Source organism: Mobula hypostoma, chromosome 16 (assembly GCF_963921235.1).
Source record: "Mobula hypostoma chromosome 16, sMobHyp1.1, whole genome shotgun sequence".
Taxonomy (NCBI): domain Eukaryota; kingdom Metazoa; phylum Chordata; class Chondrichthyes; order Myliobatiformes; family Myliobatidae; genus Mobula; species Mobula hypostoma.
Window position 1 is genome coordinate 14,017,297 of NC_086112.1, and position 18,687 is coordinate 14,035,983.

Consider the following 18,687-nt stretch of genomic DNA (forward strand, 5'->3'; position numbering starts at 1 on the left):
TAGGAGCAGAATTAGGCCATTTAGCCCATGGAGTCTGCTGCGCTATTTCATCATGGCTGATCCAATTTTCCTCTCAGCCCTAATATCCTGCCTTCTTCCCATATCCCTTCGTGCCCTGACCAATCAAGAATCGATCAACTTCTGCCTTAAATATACAGAAAGACTTAGCCTCCACAGTGACCGGTGGCAAAGAATTCCATAGATTCACCACTCTATAACTAAAGAAATTCCTCCTTATCTCCATTCTAAAAGGACATCCCTCTATTTTAAGCTGTGCCTCTGGTCATAGACTCTCCCAACATAAGAAGCATTCTCTTCACATCCACCTTATCAAGGCCTTTCACCATGTGATAGGTTTCAGTTAGGTCACCACTCAATCTTCTGAATTCTAGTGAAGACAGGCCCAGAGCATCAACACTCTTCATATGACAAGCCATTCAATCTGGGAATCATTTCTGTGAACCTCATTTGTACCCTCTCTAGTTTCAGCACATCCTTTTCACAGCTAAAGGGTCCAAAATTGCTCATGATACTCCAAGTGAGGCCTCACCAATGCTTTATAAAGTCTCAACATTACATCCTCGCTTTTATATTCCAGTCCACTTGAAATGAATGCTAACATTGCATTTGCCTTCCTCACCACAGACTCAACCTGTACATTAACCTTTAGGAAATCCTGCACAAGGTTCCTGCACTATCTCAGTTTTTTGTATTTTCTCTCCACTTAGAAAATAGTCAACCGTTTCATTTCTTCCACCAAAGTGCATAACCAACAGTGTACTCCATTTGCCGTTTCTTTGGCCATTCTCCTAATCTAAGTTCTGTAGCCTCTCTACTTCCTTGAAGCTATTTGCCTCTCCACCTATCTTCATACCATCTGTAAACTTTGCAAACAGCCATTAATTCCATCATCCAACTCATTGACATATAACGTAAAAAGAATCAGTTCCAACAAAGACCCCTGCGGAACACCACTAGTCACTGGCAGCCAACCAGAAAAGGCTCCCTTTATTCCCACTCTTTGTCTCCTGCCAACCAGCCACTGCTTTATCCATGCTAGAATCTTTCCTGTAAAACCATGGGTTCATAGCTTGTTAAGTAGCCTCTTGTGTAGTACCTTGTCAAAAGCCTTCTGAAAATCCAAGTACACAACAACAACCGATTCTCCTTTAACTATCCTTCAAAGAATTTCAACAGGCAAGATTTTCCCTTGAGGAAACCATGCTGACTATGGTCTATTTTATCTTGTGGCTCCATCACCTGAGACCTCATCCTTAATAATCGACTCCAACATCTTCCCAACCACTAACATCAGACTAACTAGAATATAGTTCACTTCCTTTTGCCTCTCTGCCTTCTTGAAGAGTGGTATGACATTTGCAATCTTCCAGTCTTCCGGAACCGTTCCAGGTTCTAGTGATTCTTGAAAGATCATTACTAATGAAACCCCTTTTTATTGGGTGTCTCTGGAAATGCAGCTCATCAGCACTTCTGAACACTGGACTCCACGGTGAGAAACCCACCTTTCTCAGGCTGCATATGTCTAGGGTGTATATGACTTTGGTCCCGCCAAACCCGTCAGGTTGGGATGTCTCGCCCACCCAAACCCTGGTTTGCGTGAATGCTGTGTGACTTACTGCCCCCGGCAAGAAATAACAGATCGCACACCGCATACAATTAATCTGAAGTATATTTAAGGACGTTAATTTAAGCAAACAGTTATTAAATGAAAGAAAGAAAAACCAAAAAGGGCCCATTACTCTTAAGCAGTCAAGTGTGCACTAAAGTTGGAACTTATCTTGAGCTTTGTCTGTAACTCACGTGCTGGACTCTCGGTCTACATGAAAGCACACACCACCTTCCAAATGTCGCCTGAAATCCACCTTGAACAAACGGCCTCTCCCACGGGAGTATTGGTCCCTCCTCCCTGAAGCCATTCATCTGCACAAAGCACCTTGTGCAACAGGGGTGGAATTCTCAGCCATTTTCCCACCTATCTTCTCTCAGCTCCTGCCAAAAGAAAGACCTCCACCCACACCAATGTCCCTCGCCAAATCTTTTCCCAATTCCACTGTCCTGACTGGCAGATACCACATCCCTAAGTTAAACAACAAAAGCCTCTCATCTCAGCTCAGACCCAAACAGGCTGAAAACAAAACAGACTGCTCCTACAGAACTGCTAAAATGAAATACTTACAACGTAGCAGTAAAAATCTTAACCATGGCCTCCACAATCTCTTCACCTCCTTCAGAATCCTGGAGTGCACACAATCTAGTCCAGGTGACTCTTCCTTCAGACCTTTCAGTTTCCCCAAGAACCTTTTCTCTAGGAATAGTAACTTCACACACTGCATGGCCCCCTCTTCCATCAGATTTCTGAATGGACCTTGAACTCATAAACACTACTACTTCTGTATCCCATTTTCCGCTACTAATTTAATTTTATAATATATAAAACGTAGAGCAGTGACACCTGGACCGGAATGTATATATTGTTGTAATTATGTATTCCAGTTTTATAATGTATTCCAATTCACTGTCATTACACCATTACCTCTGGTCAAAGAGCATTCTATTACAAGACACTCAGTCAAGGTACCAACTGCAGCTTCATTGCAAACCACTCAGAGGAAATGTTGTCTGAATACTCACATGCAGTCCAGTGCTATTGGGAACATACTGTTCCTGTTCGCCCATCAGAACATCAATCACAGGATGCCTTCCCTTCTTGATCACTATCTGCCTCATTTCTTCGAGCACCGTTGGTCTGTGTGGTCAACGTAAAATGTTACTTTTAAGAGTGAAAGGGTATAATCTCTACATTCATAACACCATAAGACATAGGAGCAAAATCCGGCCACTTTGCCCATCGAGTCTGCTCTGCCATTCCATCATGGCTGATTTATTAACCTTCTCAATTCCACTCCCCTGCCTCCTCCCTGAAACCTTTGACGCCCTTACTAATCAAGAACTTATCAACCTCCACTTCAGATACAACCAATGACTTGTCCACCACAGCAGACTGTGGCAATTAATTCTGCAAATTCACTACCTTTTGGTTAAACAAACAAAAAAAGATTTCCTCATCTCTGTTCTACAGAGTCATTCTTGTATTCTGAGGCTGTGCTCTTTGGCCCTAGACTCTCCAACTACAGGAAACATCCTCTCCTCATCCACTCTATTTAGGCCTTTCAATACTAGATAGGTTTCAGTGAGATACCCCCATCACTCTTCTAAACTTTGACAAGTACAGGCCCAGAGCTGTCTAAGATTCTTCACAGGCTAACCGCTTCATTCCCACAATCATCTTGTGAACCTCCTCTAGGCCCCATCCAATGCCAGCATATAGTTTCTTAAATAAGGGGCCTAAAAGTGCTCATGATATTCCACAAGTATCTGCAAAATCGCCTGTGTGCATTAGATTTCAACTCAGATTGAGATTCAAACTTCCATCCAATCAAGTTTCTCAACAAAGTTGCTACCAAGTATGGAGACGTACTGCAGAACTGAGAGTCACAACTAGAACAAAGTGTGTGACTGGATATTCAGCAGCTCTAGCAAGCAGCAAAGGAGCCATGCTGTTGTCCTAGGACTCCTACCAACTGTGAATTCTTTGCTGATTAAAATAACAGAAACACTTATTTTGACACCTGGTACATGACTGGGAAAGAAACAAGAATCTATGAATCACTGATAATGAAGCCAGTGCATTGGTCGACTGGAGCTTTTGAATAAATATGGGATCCATCCAAACTAACTGAGTGCCAATTTCTTTTAGTTCCATAATGAAGGAAACATACAGTCCAAAAACACAAACCCTGCAAGATTAAACTATACATCGAAATAGCAGCAAAAAGCCAATGTCCTCTTGACAATTTTAATCTACCACTGCAGGTGAAACCATTACAAAACGATGGAACCCAGGAGTTCAACACAAGGTTCTGCAGATGTTGAAAATTCAGATCAATACATATAAAATGCTGGAGGAACTCAGCAGGTCAGGCAGCATCTACGGAGTGGAATAAACAGTCAACATTTCAGTCTTGGTGAAGGGTCTTAGCCCAAAATACCAACTGTTTATTTGCTTCCACCTCACCTGGCTTCATCTATCACCTGTCAGTGTGTGCTACTTCTCCTCCCCCAACCTTCCTATCCTAGCTTCTTCCTCTTTCCTTTCCAGTCCTGATGAAGGCTGTCTGCTTGAAACATCGACTTTTTACTCCCCTTCATCGGTGCTGCCCGACCTGCTGAGTTGTTCCAGCATTTTGTGTGTGCCACCCAAGGATTAGTTGCACCAAACAAGCCAGGCATTTTATTGAACAGAACGCTGAATATTGAGGTCTGAAGCATCAGAAGTGTATGTTTCTGAAAGCTATGAACTTGCGAGAACTACTGAAGGCTTTAGAGATCAGAGGTGGATAAGAATCTTGTAGTTTCAGATACTCTGTTAAAAGACTTCATCGATGAGGCATAAACCACATTCAATAACAATCTTACGTCAGTTCTATGTGTTTTTAAATAACTCAGTTTACATAAGAAGAATGAGAACGACAGTACTGTTGCAAAAGCCTTAGGCGCATATATATTGCTCGGGTGTCTACGACTTTAGCACAGTACTGTATTTGTCAATGTGGTGCGGAGAGCAAGTTTATAAATCTGGCAGGAGCAAAGGATGTCAGGAATGGCGAGGGTGGAGCGCCACAGGAGCTAACAGAAGGAGCGGCCGGGTTGGGAGGGGTGGTGTGGGTGTAGACACACCCAGCCTTGAGACGCCAGGCAAGGTCATTTGATTCCAAACAATTGGTTTATTGATCATTACAGAATGCCTGTTTGGTGCTTCCCACTCCCTCCCACCGATGATTCCCCTCTCCCTGTCCCCTTACCACTGTCATAGAGTCACAGAAAATTACAGCACAGAAACAGGCCTTTTGGCCTATTCAGTCCTTGCTAGACCATTTCACTTGCCTACTCTCATTGACCTGCACCAGGACCATAGCCCTGTTATCCATGTACCCATCCAAACTTCTCTTAAATGTTGAAATTGAGCTCGCATGCATTACTTGTGCCAGCAGCTCGTTCCACACTCTCACGACCCTCTGATTGAAGAAGTTTCCTGGCATGTTTCACTTTAACTTTTCACCTTTCACCCTCAACCCATGACCTCCAGTTGTAGTCCCATCCTGCCTCAGTGGAAAAAGCCTGCTTGCAGTTATCCTATCTATACCAGGTGTGGGATTTGCCATCAATTCTAACCTCGCCCGTAAACTCACCAAGCACCCAGAGAGCATCAACGACCGCCTGATGACACTTCAGCTCCCACTTGCAAACAAGTAGAGTGCTACGCTGATTAGTGCCTATGCTCCCACCATGACCAACCCAGATGACATTAAAGACAAGTTCTATGAAGAACTCGACGTCCTCATCTCAGCAATCCCACAGTCAGAGAAGCTCATCGTTCTCAGGGACTTCAATGCCAGAGTAGGGACAGACTACCAAACCTGGGAAGGGATCATTGGAAGACACGGCACTGGCAAGTGTAACAGCAACGGCCTTCTGCTCCTCAAGACATGTGCCACACACGACCTTGTCATCACCAACACCCTGTTCCGCCTACCCACCCGTAAGAAGACAACATGGATGCACCCACGCTCGAAGCACTGGCATCTGATTGACTACATCATCACCAGGAAGAGGGACAGGATGGATGTTAGAGTGACGAGAGCCATGTGTGGTGCCGATTGCTGGACCGACCACCGCCTCATTGTGTCCAAGTTCAGGCTTCACATTGTGCCCATGAGAAGACCCCAAGGGCAGAAGACTGCAAAGAGGCTGAATGTCTCCAAGCTGAAAAGCAGCAGGGTTGCAGAAGAACTCATCGATGACCTTGAAGGCAGACTGCCAGACACACCACAGGATGACGGGACCAGCGTTGAGGAACAGTGGACGGCCATCAGAGATGCTGTCTACACTACCGCCCTCGAACATCTCGGACCAGCAACCCGAAGAAACCAAGACTGGTTCGATGAGAATGATGAAGAAATACAGGCACTACTAACGGAGAAACATCAACATTACAGAGCGCATCAGAATGACCCCACGTCACTAGCCAAGAAAGATACCTTTACCAACACAAGAAGAAAGGTGCAGAAAAAACTTCGCGAGATGCAGGACAGCTGGTTCAGCAAGAAGGCCGATGAAATCCAGGGCTATGCAGACAGCCACGACATAAAGAGCTTCTACGATGCGCTTAAGGCTGTATACGGACCCCAGTCCTCCGGCTCCTCACCACTCCTCAACGCAGATGAGACGCAGCTGCTGACAGAGAAGAAACAGATTCTGGATCGGTGGGCTGAGCACTTTAACAACGTCCTTAACCGCCCTGCCGACATCAACGACGAGGCCATTGCCCGCCTGCCCCAGGTAGAGATCAACAAGAACCTCGACACCCCCCCACCCCCCCGCAGTAGATGAAGTCAGGAAGGCAGTGAAGCAACTCTCCTGTGGCAAAGCGCCAGGACCCGATGCAATCCCTGCTGAGGTATACAAAGCAGGAGGCCCTGTCATGATGCAAAAGCTGACTGTACTCTTCCATCCCATGTGGAAAAAGGGACAGGTCCCACAACAGCTGAAAGATGCCAGCATAGTCCACATCTACAAGAGGAAAGGCAACCGCCAGTCTTGCGACAACTACCAAGGCATCTCCCTCTTGTCCATTGCGGGGAAGATTCTGGCCCGCGCCTTGCTCAGCCGCCTTCTCCAACACCTTGAGCAAGGTCTGCTCCCAGAAAGCCAGTGCGGCTTCCGTGCTGAATGTGGGACCGCGGACATGATTTTTGCTGCGCGCCAACTCCAGGAAAAATGCCAGGAGCAACACAGCGACCTCTTTGTGACCTTTGTCGATCTAACCAAGGCTTTCGATACGGTCAGCAGAGAAGGCTTGTGGAAGATCATGGAGAAGTTTGGCTGCCCCAGCAAGTTCATCACAATCGTCTGGCAGTTCCACGACGGTATGATGGCGAAAGTTCTGGATGACGGCGACGAGTCGGAGGCCTTCCCAGTGACAAATGACGTCAAGCAAGGCTGCGTTCTTGCCCTGACTCTGTTCAGTATGGTATTCTCTGCCATGCTGACAGATGCCTTCCGTAACTACGAAGAAGGAATCCACGTCAGGTACAGGACTGACGGCAGGTTGTTCAACCTTAGGCGCCTGCAGGCAGTTACAAAGGTGCGAGAGACTGTCATCAGAGACTTCTTGTTTGCTGATGACTGCGCACTCAACGCCAGCACAGAGCAGGAGGTGCAGCGTGAAATGGACTGCTTCTCACAAGCCTGCGACAACTTCGGTCTCACTATCAGCACCAAAAAGACCGAAGTTATGTACCAGCCTGCCCCAGGAAAGCCATACCAGGAGCCGCGCATCACGGTGAAGGGCCAGAACCTCCAGGCAGTCGACAACTTCACCTACCTGGGCAGCATACTCTCTCGCGCAGTGAACATAGACGCTGTGGTCAACATCAGGATTGCCAAAGCCAGCGCCGCCTTTGGGAGACTCCGTGAGAACGTCTGGGAGCGGAGAGGACTCAGCCTTACCACCAAGCTGAAGGTCTACTGTGCAGTGGTCCTTACCACCCTCCTTTACGCCAGCGAGACCTGGGCTGTCTACAGCAGACACGCCAAACAGCTCAACCACTTTCACCTGAGCTGTCTCCGCAGACTCCTCCACATCAGGTGGCAGGACAAAAACGGAAATCCTGGAACGAGCTGGGCTCTGCAGCGTCTACACCCTCCTTCTGAAAGCCCAAGCCAGGTGGGCTGGACATGTGGTCAGAATGCCAGACAGCCGATTGCCTAAGCAGCTGCTGTACGGAGAACTGTGTCAGGGCAAGCGCTCAGTCGAGGTGCAGAAGAAACGTTATAAAGACCGCCTCAAAGCGTCTCTCAAAGGCCTGGGTGTCGACATCAACATGTGGGAGACGCTTGCCCTCGACCGTCCAGCTTGGCGCAGCAAGATCACCACAGGAGCCCATGCAGCTGAAGTTAGGCGCATCATCGAGGCGCAATGAAAGCGTGCTGTGCGCAAGGCCCGAGCAGCATCCACTGCCACGACAGCACCCACCCATTTGTGTCCCACATGTGGGCGAGCCTTCAGGGCCCGAATTGGCCTCATCAGTCACCTCCGGACCCACAGCCACCAATCTCCCATTTGACTTTGAAGCCATGGTCATCTTCGACAACGAAGGACGAACAACAACAACCCTTCATAAATTTGTATATCTCTATCAAATCTTCTTTCATTCTTCTATTCCCTAAGGAATAAAGTCCTCATCTATTGAGCCCTTCCCTTTACTCAGGTTCTCCAATTCCAGCAACACTCTTGTAAATTTTCTCTGCACTCTTTCAATCTTATTAACAGATTTCCTGTACATAGGTGACCAAAACTGCACACAGTACTCATCAACGCCTTGTATAACTTCAACATAACATCCCAACTCAATACTTTGATTTATGAAGGACAAGGTGCTAAAAGCTTTCTTAACGACCCTATCTACCTATAACACCACTTTTAAGAAATTATGGATCTATATTCCCAGATTCCTCTGTTCTGCTGCACTCCTCAGTGCCCTATCGTTCACTGTGTAAGTCCTATCCTGATCTATCCTCCCAAAGTGCAACACCTCACACTTGTCAACATTAAATTCCATCCATCTGCCATTTTTTCAGCCTATTTTTCCAGCTGATGCAGATCCCTCTGCAAGCCATGATAGCTTTCCTCACTGTCCACTACACCCCCCAATCCCAGTGTCATCCGCAAATTTGCTGATCCAGTCAACCACATCATTGTCCAGATCGTTGATATAGATGACAAACAACAATGGACCCAGCTGATTCCTGCAGCACACCACAAGTCACAGGCCTCCAGGCAGAGAGGCAACTATCTATATCTCTCAGTCCACAATGTGTTTATTTTTACCGTGCAATACATAAAATCACCACAGTACTGTACAAAAGCACTGTAGCTATAAATATGTGCCTAAAACTTTTGCACAGTACTGGAATCTGGACAGTGACAAACATTGGTAACAAGCAGAGATTCAGATTCATTTCATGATACATCAAAACACACAGCGAAATGCATCTTTTCTGTTAACAACTAACAGAGCCTAAGGATGTGCTGAGGACAGCTCAGAAGGAATACTTAATAAAGGAAATCAGAATAGTGCCTCTGGAAACAAGCTCTGTCAAACGTATTTTAAAACAGAGATAGAGACAAGAGATTCTGCAGATGCTGGAAATCTGGAGCAACACAACACAAACTGCTGGAGGAACTCAGCAAGTCAGGCAGCATCTATGGAGGACTTTCACCAATCAACTTCCCAGCTCTTCACCCCACCCCCTCTCCTGGTTTCACCTATCACCTACCGCCTTGTAGCTCTTCCTCCCCTCTCTCCACCTTGCTCTGCCTTCTCTTCTTTCTTTAGAGTTCAATACATCAACTGTTTACTCTTTTCCATGGATGCTGCCTGGCCTGCCAAGTTCCTCCAGCATTTTGTGTATGTTTCTATGGAGGGGAATGGGCAGTAGGCATTTTAGGCCAAGGTACTCCATCAAGATTGGAAAGGAAGCGAGGAAAAGCCAGACTAAGACGGCAGAAGAACATGAGCCTGACAGGTGATAGGTGGATCCAGGGAGTGGAAGGGTAGGAAGGGGAGAAAGGAATGATGTGAGAAGCTGGGACGGGGTGAGTGGGAGATGTAAAGTGATTTGATAAGAGAGGAATAAAGAGAAAGAGTTGGGAAACCAGAGGGAAGAGCTGAAGGTGATGGGCAGGTAATAACAGCAGGGAAGGAGTTAGAGAAAGGGAAACAAAGCCACATGGATAATTTATCAAGTTATCGAGATAAGTGTGAATAGGCCCTTCCAGCCCTCAGAGCTATGCTGCCCAGTAATCTTCTGATTTAACCCTGGCCTAATCATGGGGCAATTTATCACAACTAATTAACCTACCACCTCTTTGGAGTGTGGGAAGAAACCCACACGGTCACGGGGAGAACGTACAAACTCCTTACAGGCAGCGGCGGGAATTGAAGTCTAGGAAAACGGAGGGGAGTGATTATCAGAAATTAGAGAAATTTAAATTGACGCCATCAGCTTGGAGACTGCCAAACAGTAGTCTTTTTAAAGAAATACCTGAATGCACGCAAGGAGATGGTTGGTGAAGGGTATCAGGTCGAATATCTAAAGGGAACCTGAGGGGGAACTTCTTCACTCAGAGGGTGGTGAGAGTGTGGAACGAGCAGCCAACGGAGGTGGTTAGATCTCAATATTTAAGAGAAGTTTGGATAGGTATATGGATGAGTAGGGTACGCAGGGCTATGGTCTAGGTGCAGGTTGATGGGACTAGGCAGAATAATAGCTTGGCGCAGACTAGATGGCTTGAAGGACCTGTTTCTGTATTAGAGCACTCTGTGACTCTGAGTCTAAGAAATCACTTTGCATATAAGTAAGTCAGTAGCAAATCCAAACAAATGAATGATATCAGACTAGTTAAATTAACCTGAATAAGGCAAAGGCAGAAAATCACCAAAATAATGAGTGGAGCTATCAGTTATCCTGGAAATCTTAGGTCAGTAAGACCACACCACAAGATTACTGGTGGGAGTTCAGTCCTCCCTCCAATGGCTTGACAGTGATTAGAAAAAAAAACACAAAATCTGAAACAATCCTAACTTTTTTGTGCTTCTTAACACAAGCAAGCAACCCTCTGCCTCGTGTTCAGCAACTTTGTTAATTCTTGGGGAGAGGATTTACAATGTTTAGTTAATATGGGACCAACAGTTACCCACATGACCGGTGCCCGTAAAGACTACACCAAAGAGGGATTATTAGTTTCCCTTGCTTGTGTGACGTTAGTGACACATGATTTATTTTGTAAAGAAAACAGTTTTTCTTAATTTAAATTCACAACTTGGTCTTATTGAAAATGAACTCAAGCAACACACACAAAATGCTGGAGGAACTCAGCAGGCCAGGCAGCACCTTAGTAAAAGAGTACAGTCGACGTTTCGAGTCGAGACCCTTCAGCAGGACTGGTCTAGGCCTGAAACGTCAACCATATTCTTTTCCAAAGATGCTGCCTGGCTTGCTGAGTTCCTCCAGCATTTTGTGTGTGTGTCTTGGATTTCCAACATCTGCAGAGTTTCTCTTGTTTGTGATTGAAAATGAACTCATTGAATTATATTTCCAAATTGAGGCACAGCCAAATTGCTTTGTTTAATGCCACAAGTCAGTTTAAATGCAAATCCAGTTATTAAGGAAAACAGAATTTTGCTTCCTTAGGAAGTAGCAGTTCCAAGGAGAAGCCAATAACTTTACCTAGTCTGATCTTCACTGAATCAGATGTTTGGTTTGTAATGCACACAAAACGCATTGGGGGAACTCAGCAGGTCACAGGTTTTCACAAAACTGAATGTAGAATTGGATATTAAAGAGCTCAATATTTAGATGCAATCCAAAAGTTTACAGAAAGGATTTCAAGTAAAAGGGAGATGAGGTTGAGTACAGGGGTACGGTAGGAAACTTTGTCACATGGTGTGAGCAGAATTATCTGCAGCTTAATGTGAAAAAGACTAAGGAGCTGGTGGTAGACCTGAGGACAGCTAATGTACCAGTGACCCCTGTTTCCATCCAGGGGTCAGTGTGGACATGGTGGAGGATTATAAATACCTGGGGAGACAAATTGACAATAAACTGGACTGGTCAAAGAACACTGAGGCTTTCTACAAGAAGGGACAGAGCTGTCTCTATTTCCTGAGGAGACTGAGGTTCTTTAACATCTGCCGGATGATGCTGAGGATGTTCTATGAGTCTGTGGTGGCCAGTGCTATCATGTTTGCTGTTGTGTGCTGGGGCAGCAGGCTGAGGGTAGCAGACACCAACAGAATCAACAAACTCATTCGTAAGGCCAGTGATGTTGTGGGGATGGAACTGGACTCTCTCACGGTGGTGTCTGAAAAGAGGATGTTGTCCAAGTTGCATGCCATCTTGGTCAATGTCTCCCATCCACTACATAATGTACTGGGTGGGCACAGGAGTACATTCAGCCAGAGACTCATTCCACCGAGATGCAACACTGAGCGTCATAGGAAGTCATTCCTGCCTGTGGCCATCAAACTTTACAACTCCTCCCTTGGAGAGTCAGACACCCTGAGCCAATAGGCTGGTCCTGGACTTATTTCATAATTTACTGGCATAATTTACATATTACTATTTAACTATTTATGGTTCTATTACTATTTATTATTTATGGTGCAACTGTAACGAAAACCAATTTCCCCCTGGGATCAATAAAGTATGACTATGACTAAGTGTGAAAGATTTCTGGGAATACAGATCCATAATTCCTTGAAAGTGGCATCACATGTAGATAGGAGTCATCAAGAAAGTTTTTGGCACATTGTCCTTCATAAATCAAATTATTGAGTTCAAGAGATAGAATGTTATGTTGAAGTTGTATAAGACATTGGTGAGGCCTAATTTGGACTATTCTGGTCACCTACAAGAAAGATATCAATAAGTTTGAAAGAGTGCAAAGAAAATTTCCAAGGATGTTGCCAGGACTTGAGGGCCTGAATTATAGGGAAAGGTTGAATAGATAGGATTTTATTCCCTAGAGCATAGAAGAATGAGCAGAGATTTGATAGAGATAGATAAAATTGAGGGAAATAGATAGGGTAAATACAAGCAAGCTTTTTTCACTCAGGTTGGTTGAGACGAGAACTAGAAGTCATGGGTTAAGGTGAAATGTTTAAGGGGAGCATGAAGTGGAACTTCTTCACTCAGAAGGTTGTGAGAGTGTGGAACAAGCTACCAGCAAAAGTATAGGATGCAAGCATGATTTCCATGGTACGGATGCAGGTCGATGGGACTAGGCAGATTAATAGCTCAGCACAGACTAGATGGGCCAAAGGGCCTGTTTCTGTGGTATGGTGTTCTATGCCTCTAAATATTTTCACCCCAGTGCCAAATGAGGCAGAAGATCTCACTAAACATAGAACAATACAGGGCCTTTGACTCACAATGTTGTGCCAAACTTTTAACGTAATCATAGATCGATCTAACCCTTCCCTCCTACAAAGCTTTCCATTTTTCTTTCATCCATGTGCGTATCTAAGAGTTTCTTAAATGCCTTAACATATCTACCTCTCACCACTCCTGGTAGCACATTCCATGCATCCACCAAAAAACCTACCTCTGACATCCCCCTGTACTTTCCTCCAATCACCTTAAAATTATGCCCTCTCGTGTTAGCCACTTCCATTATGCGGGGAAAAAAAAGTCCCCAGCTCTTCACCCTGTTGATGTCTGTTATTACCATGTACACCTCTACCAAGCCTCCTCTCATCCTCCTCCTCTCCAGTGAGGAACGCCCGAGTTCGCTCAACCTCTCCTCCAAAGGAGGTAAATTGTAAATACTATTGAAACCCCATTGTGAAGGACCTGGTGGGTTTTCCATTACAATTCCTAAATCCACAGAATTTAGACACTCAAAGACAGCTGCAAGCATCCATGCAACACAACCTGTTATTATCATGTTCAACTACCCCACCCCTTCTAACCAACCCACAGAAATGTAAGTCTTATGACTTTCTAATTAAAAGATAGAGAAAGAAAATCTTAGCTAAAACTCCACCTGAAAAACTACTGGGATAAGACACTGAATGCAGAGACAGTCATTCCCTCTAGTGTATACAAATTGGATGCAATAGAGTCCTAGAACACTACAGCATCGAAACAGGCCCTTCAGCCCATCTTATCTGTGCCAAACTATTATTTTGCCTAGTCCCATTGACCTGCAGCGGGACCACGGCTCTCTATGCCCCACCCACCCATGCACTGTACCTATCCAAATAGAACTTGCATGGACCACTTGTGCTGGCAGCTCGTTCCACACGCTGCAAGCCGTGACAGTCTCCCTCGCTCTCCACTACACCCACTATCTTGGTGTCATAGAAACATAGAAAATAGGTGCAGGAGTAGGCCATTCAGCCCTTCGAGCCTGCACCGCCATTCAGTATGATCATGGCTAATCATCCAACTCAGAACCCTGTACCTGCCTTCTCTCCATACCCCCTGATCCCTTTAGCCACAAGGGCCATATCTAACTCCCTCTTAAATATAGCCAATGAACTGGCCTCAACTGTTTCCTGTGGCAGAGAATTCCACAGATTCACCACTCTCTGTGTGAAGAAGTTTTCCCTCATCTCGGTCCTAAAAGGGTTCCCCCTTATCCTCAAACTGTGACCCCTTTGTTCTGGACTTCCCCAACATCGGGAACAATCTTCCTACATCTAGCCTGTCCAATCCCTTTAGAATTTTTTACGTTTCAATAAGATCCCTCCTCAATCTTCTAAATTCCAGAGACTATAAGTCTCGTCGATCCAGTCTTTCATCATATGAAAGTCCTGCCATCCCAGGAATCAATCTGGTGAACCTTTTTTGCACTCACTCTATGGCAAGGATGTCTTTCCTCAGATTAGGGGACCAAAACTGCAACACAATACTCCAGGTGTGGTCTCACCAAGGCCTTGTACAACTGCAGTAGTACCTCCCTGCTCCTGTACTCGAATTCTCTGGCTATGAATGCCAGCATACCATTCGCCTTTTTCACCGCCTGCTGTACCTGCATGCCCACTTTCAATGACTGGTGTACAATGACACCCAGATCTCGTTGCACCTCCCCTTTTCCTAATCGGCCACCATTCAGAAAATAATCGTTTTCCTGTTCTTGCCACCAAAGTGGATAACCTCATATTTATCCACATTAAATTGCATCTGCCATGAATTTGCCCACTCACCTAACCTATCCAAGTCACCCTGCATCCTCTTAGCATCCTCCTCACAGCTAACACTGCCGCCCAGCTTCGTGTCACCCGCAAACTTGGAGATGCTGCATTTAATTCCCTCGTCTAAGTCATTAATATATATTGTAAACAACTGGGGTCCCAGCACTGAGCCTTGCGGTACCCCACTAGTCACTGCCTGCCATTCTGAAAAGGTCCCGTTTATTCCCACTCTTTGCTTCCTGTCTGCCAACCAATTCTCTATCCACATCAATACCTTACCCCCAATACCATGTGCTTTAAGTTTGCACACTAATCTCCTGTGTGGGACCTTGTCAAAAGCCTTTTGAAAATCCAAATATACTACATCCACTGGTTCTCCCCTATCCACTGTACTAGTTACATCCTCAAAAAATTCTATGAGATTTGTCAGACATGATTTTCCTTTCACAAATCCATGCTGACTTTGTCCGATCATTTCACCGCTTTCCAAATGTGCTGTTATCACATCCTTGATAACTGACTCCAGCAGTTTCCCCACACCGACGTTAGGCTAACCGGTCTATAATTCCCCGGTTTCTCTCTCCCTCCTTTTTTAAAAAGCGAGGTTACATTAGCCACCCTCCAATCCTCAGGAATTAATCCAGAATCTAAACAGTTTTGAAAAATTATCACTAATGCATCCACTATTTCTTGGGCTACTTCCTTAAGCACTCTGAGATGCAGACCATCTGGCCCTGGGGATTTATCGGCCTTCAATCCCTTCAATTTACCTAACACCACTTCCCTACTAACATGTATTTCCCTCAATTCCTCCATCTCACTAGACCCCAAGTCCCCTACTATTTCCGGAAGATTATTTATGTCCTCCTTAGTGAAGACAGAACCAAAGTAGTTATTCAATTGGTCTGCCATGTCCTTGTTCTCCATGATCAATTCACCTGTTTCTGACTGTAAGGGACCTACATTTGTCTTAACCAATCTTTTTCTTTTCACATATCTATAATCATCCGCGAATTTGCTGATCCAGTTTAAAGCATTCTTATCCAAATCACTGACACAGATGACAAACAACAAAGGACCCCAAAGAACCCAGCACCAGTCCCTACGGCACACCACTAGTCACAGGCCTCCAGTCAGAGGCAACCATCTACTACCACGTTCTGGGTTCTCTCACAAAGCCACTGTCAAAAAAATAGTTACAATAAAAATTACAGTATTTTCATTCAAAACCAAGGGAGGAAATTTGCAGGCTTTGTCTATTCATGTGTCACAGCAACAACAGTACTGAATGTATTTCAAAAAGTTATACAGCACAAGTCAAGCAACACACATCAAAGTTGCTGGTGAACGCAGCAGGCCAGGCAGCATCTGTAGGAAGAGGTGCAGTCGACGTTTCAGGCCGAGACCCTTCATCAGGACTAACTGAAGGACCTTCAGTTAGTCCTGACGAAGGGTCTCGGCTTGAAACGTCGACTGCACCTCTTCCTAGAGATGCTGCCTGGCCTGCTGCGTTCACCAGCAACTTTGATGTGTGTTGCTTGAATTTCCAGCATCTGCAGAATTCCTGTTGTTTACAGCACAAGTCAAGTCAAGTTTATTGTCATTTCGACCATAAGCTGCTGGTGCAGTACACAGTAAAAATGAAACAACGTTCCCCCAGGACCATGGTGCTACATGAAACAACACAAAACTACACTAGACTATGTGAGACAACACAAGGCTACACTAGACTATGTAAAACAACATAACAACTGCACTAGACTACAGACCTGCACAGGACTACATAAAGTGCACAATACAGTGCAGGGCAGTACAATAATTATAAACAAGGCAATAGGAACAGCAGAGGACAAATTACAATATAATAATGAATGATGTAGATGTCAGTCTAGACTCTGAGTATTGAGGAGTCTGATGGCTTGGGGGAAGAAACTGTTGCACAGTCTGGTTGTGAGAGCCCAAATGCTTCGGTACCTTTTGCCAGATGGCAGGAGGGAGAAGAGTTTGTGTGACGGGTACTTGGAGTCCTTCACAATACTGTTAGCTTTGCGGGTGCAGCGTGTGGTGTAAATATCTGTAATAGCAGGAAAAGAGAGACTCTGATGATCTTCTCAGCTGACCTCACTATCCGCTGCAGGGTCTTGCGATATATATATATAAAACATATATAGCAGAGGCAAGTATTCACTCCATCATAACTTATTCTCTGAACTATCAAAGTTTGGGGTATTTGGATTATGGACTGAATAAGTCACTAAAAATGGATGAGCACACAAGCTCAGTTATACGGGGAAAAGAAGAACTTGCTCTCTAACTGCCCTCCTTCTCCACACATACACAGCATCCAATAGCATTTCACCAGATAACTTATTAAAAATCCCTGCCACAGCATGAAACAATAATATTAACAATCAGCTAGTCATTAACGGAGCTCCTTATCCAAGAAAGGGCCTCTTTTGGGCCCCTTAACTAAGAAAGGCTGTGCTGACATTGGACAGAGTTCAATGGAGGTTTAGAAAATGGTCCTGGGAATGAAAGGGTTAATGTATCAGGAGCAGTTGATGGCTCTCGGCCTGTACTCGCTGGAGCTTACAAGAATGCGAGGGGATCTTGTTGAAACCTCTCCAATATTGAAAGGCCTAGACAGAGTCGACATGGAAAGAACGTTTCCAAAAGTGGGAAGTCCAGGACTAGGGGGCACAAACTCAGAATAGAAGGATGTCCCTTTAGAACAGAGATGAGGAGGAACTTCATTAGCCAGAAGCTGGTGGACCTGTGGAATTGCCACAGTCAGCTGTGGAAGCCAAGCCATTGGGTATATTCAAAGTGAAGGTTGATAGGCTCTTGATTAGTAAGGATGTCAACGGTTATGGGGAGAAGGCAGGAGAATGGGATACAGAGGGATAATAAATCAGCCACGATAGAATAGCGGAGCAGATTCAATGGGCTGAAAGTTCTTATTCTGATCCTACGCCTTATGGTCTAAAAGCTGATATATTCAGGTATCAATCGGTTACTGAACAACGTAGAGAACCAAGGTATTGTATTGGTTAGCACAACATTATTACAGCTTGGGCTGTCAGAGTCTGGAATTCAATCTTGACGTCATCTGTGAGGAGTTTGTACGTTGTAGTGTTGAACCAGGGTCACGCAGATCAAGCAAGTGCGACAGAAAGCACTCTCTGTGAAAAGGTAAGTCTCCTTGGAGCGACAGAGGATGAGAGGTGACCTGAGAGAGGTGTACAAAGTAATGAGAAGCCTAATGTGGATAGTCAGAGGCTTTTTCCCAGGGCTGAAATGGCTAGCATGAGAGGGCACAGTTTTAAGGTGCTTGGAAGTAGGTACAGAGGAGATGTCAGGGGTAAGTTTTTTTATGCAGAGTCGTGAGTGCGTGGAATGGGCTGCTGACAGCGGTAGTGGAGGCGGAAACGATAGAGTCTTTTAAGAGACTCCTGGATGGATACATGGAGCTTTGAAAAATAGAGGGCTATAGTAACCCTAGGTAGTTCTAAAGTAAGGACATATTTAGCATAGCATTGTGGGCCAAAGGGCCTGTATTGTGCTGTAGATTTTCTATGTTTCTAACATTTATATACAAACAGTAAAAATTTCACCAAACATTTTTGCTCAAGTTCCAGACAGTACTTATTACTCCTCAAAGCTGAATACTCAACAAAACATACATCCATACAACCAATGTACTTAGCTAAAAGCACACGCAGAGCGTACCTTTCCAATGGTCATGTGCACCACTTGCCTGAAGACAAAAGAAGAGAACTAGCACCTCCCACACGTGCTTAACATATATCCAGGATATTTGCAATGGGACACCAGGCATCTACCC

The 18,687-nt window shown here is 45.1% G+C and overlaps 1 protein-coding gene across 1 annotated transcript in view; it reads right to left on the reverse strand.

Annotated features, from left to right (window-relative positions):
- The window catches only part of msh3 (mutS homolog 3 (E. coli)), a 266,392-nt gene that overhangs the window by 123,879 nt on the left and 123,826 nt on the right, over positions 1 to 18,687 (reverse strand). The window contains exon 19 of the mRNA XM_063068557.1: positions 2,653 to 2,767. Within this exon, the coding sequence (XP_062924627.1) occupies positions 2,653 to 2,767 (115 nt within the window). The remainder of the gene's footprint in view (positions 1 to 2,652; positions 2,768 to 18,687) is intronic.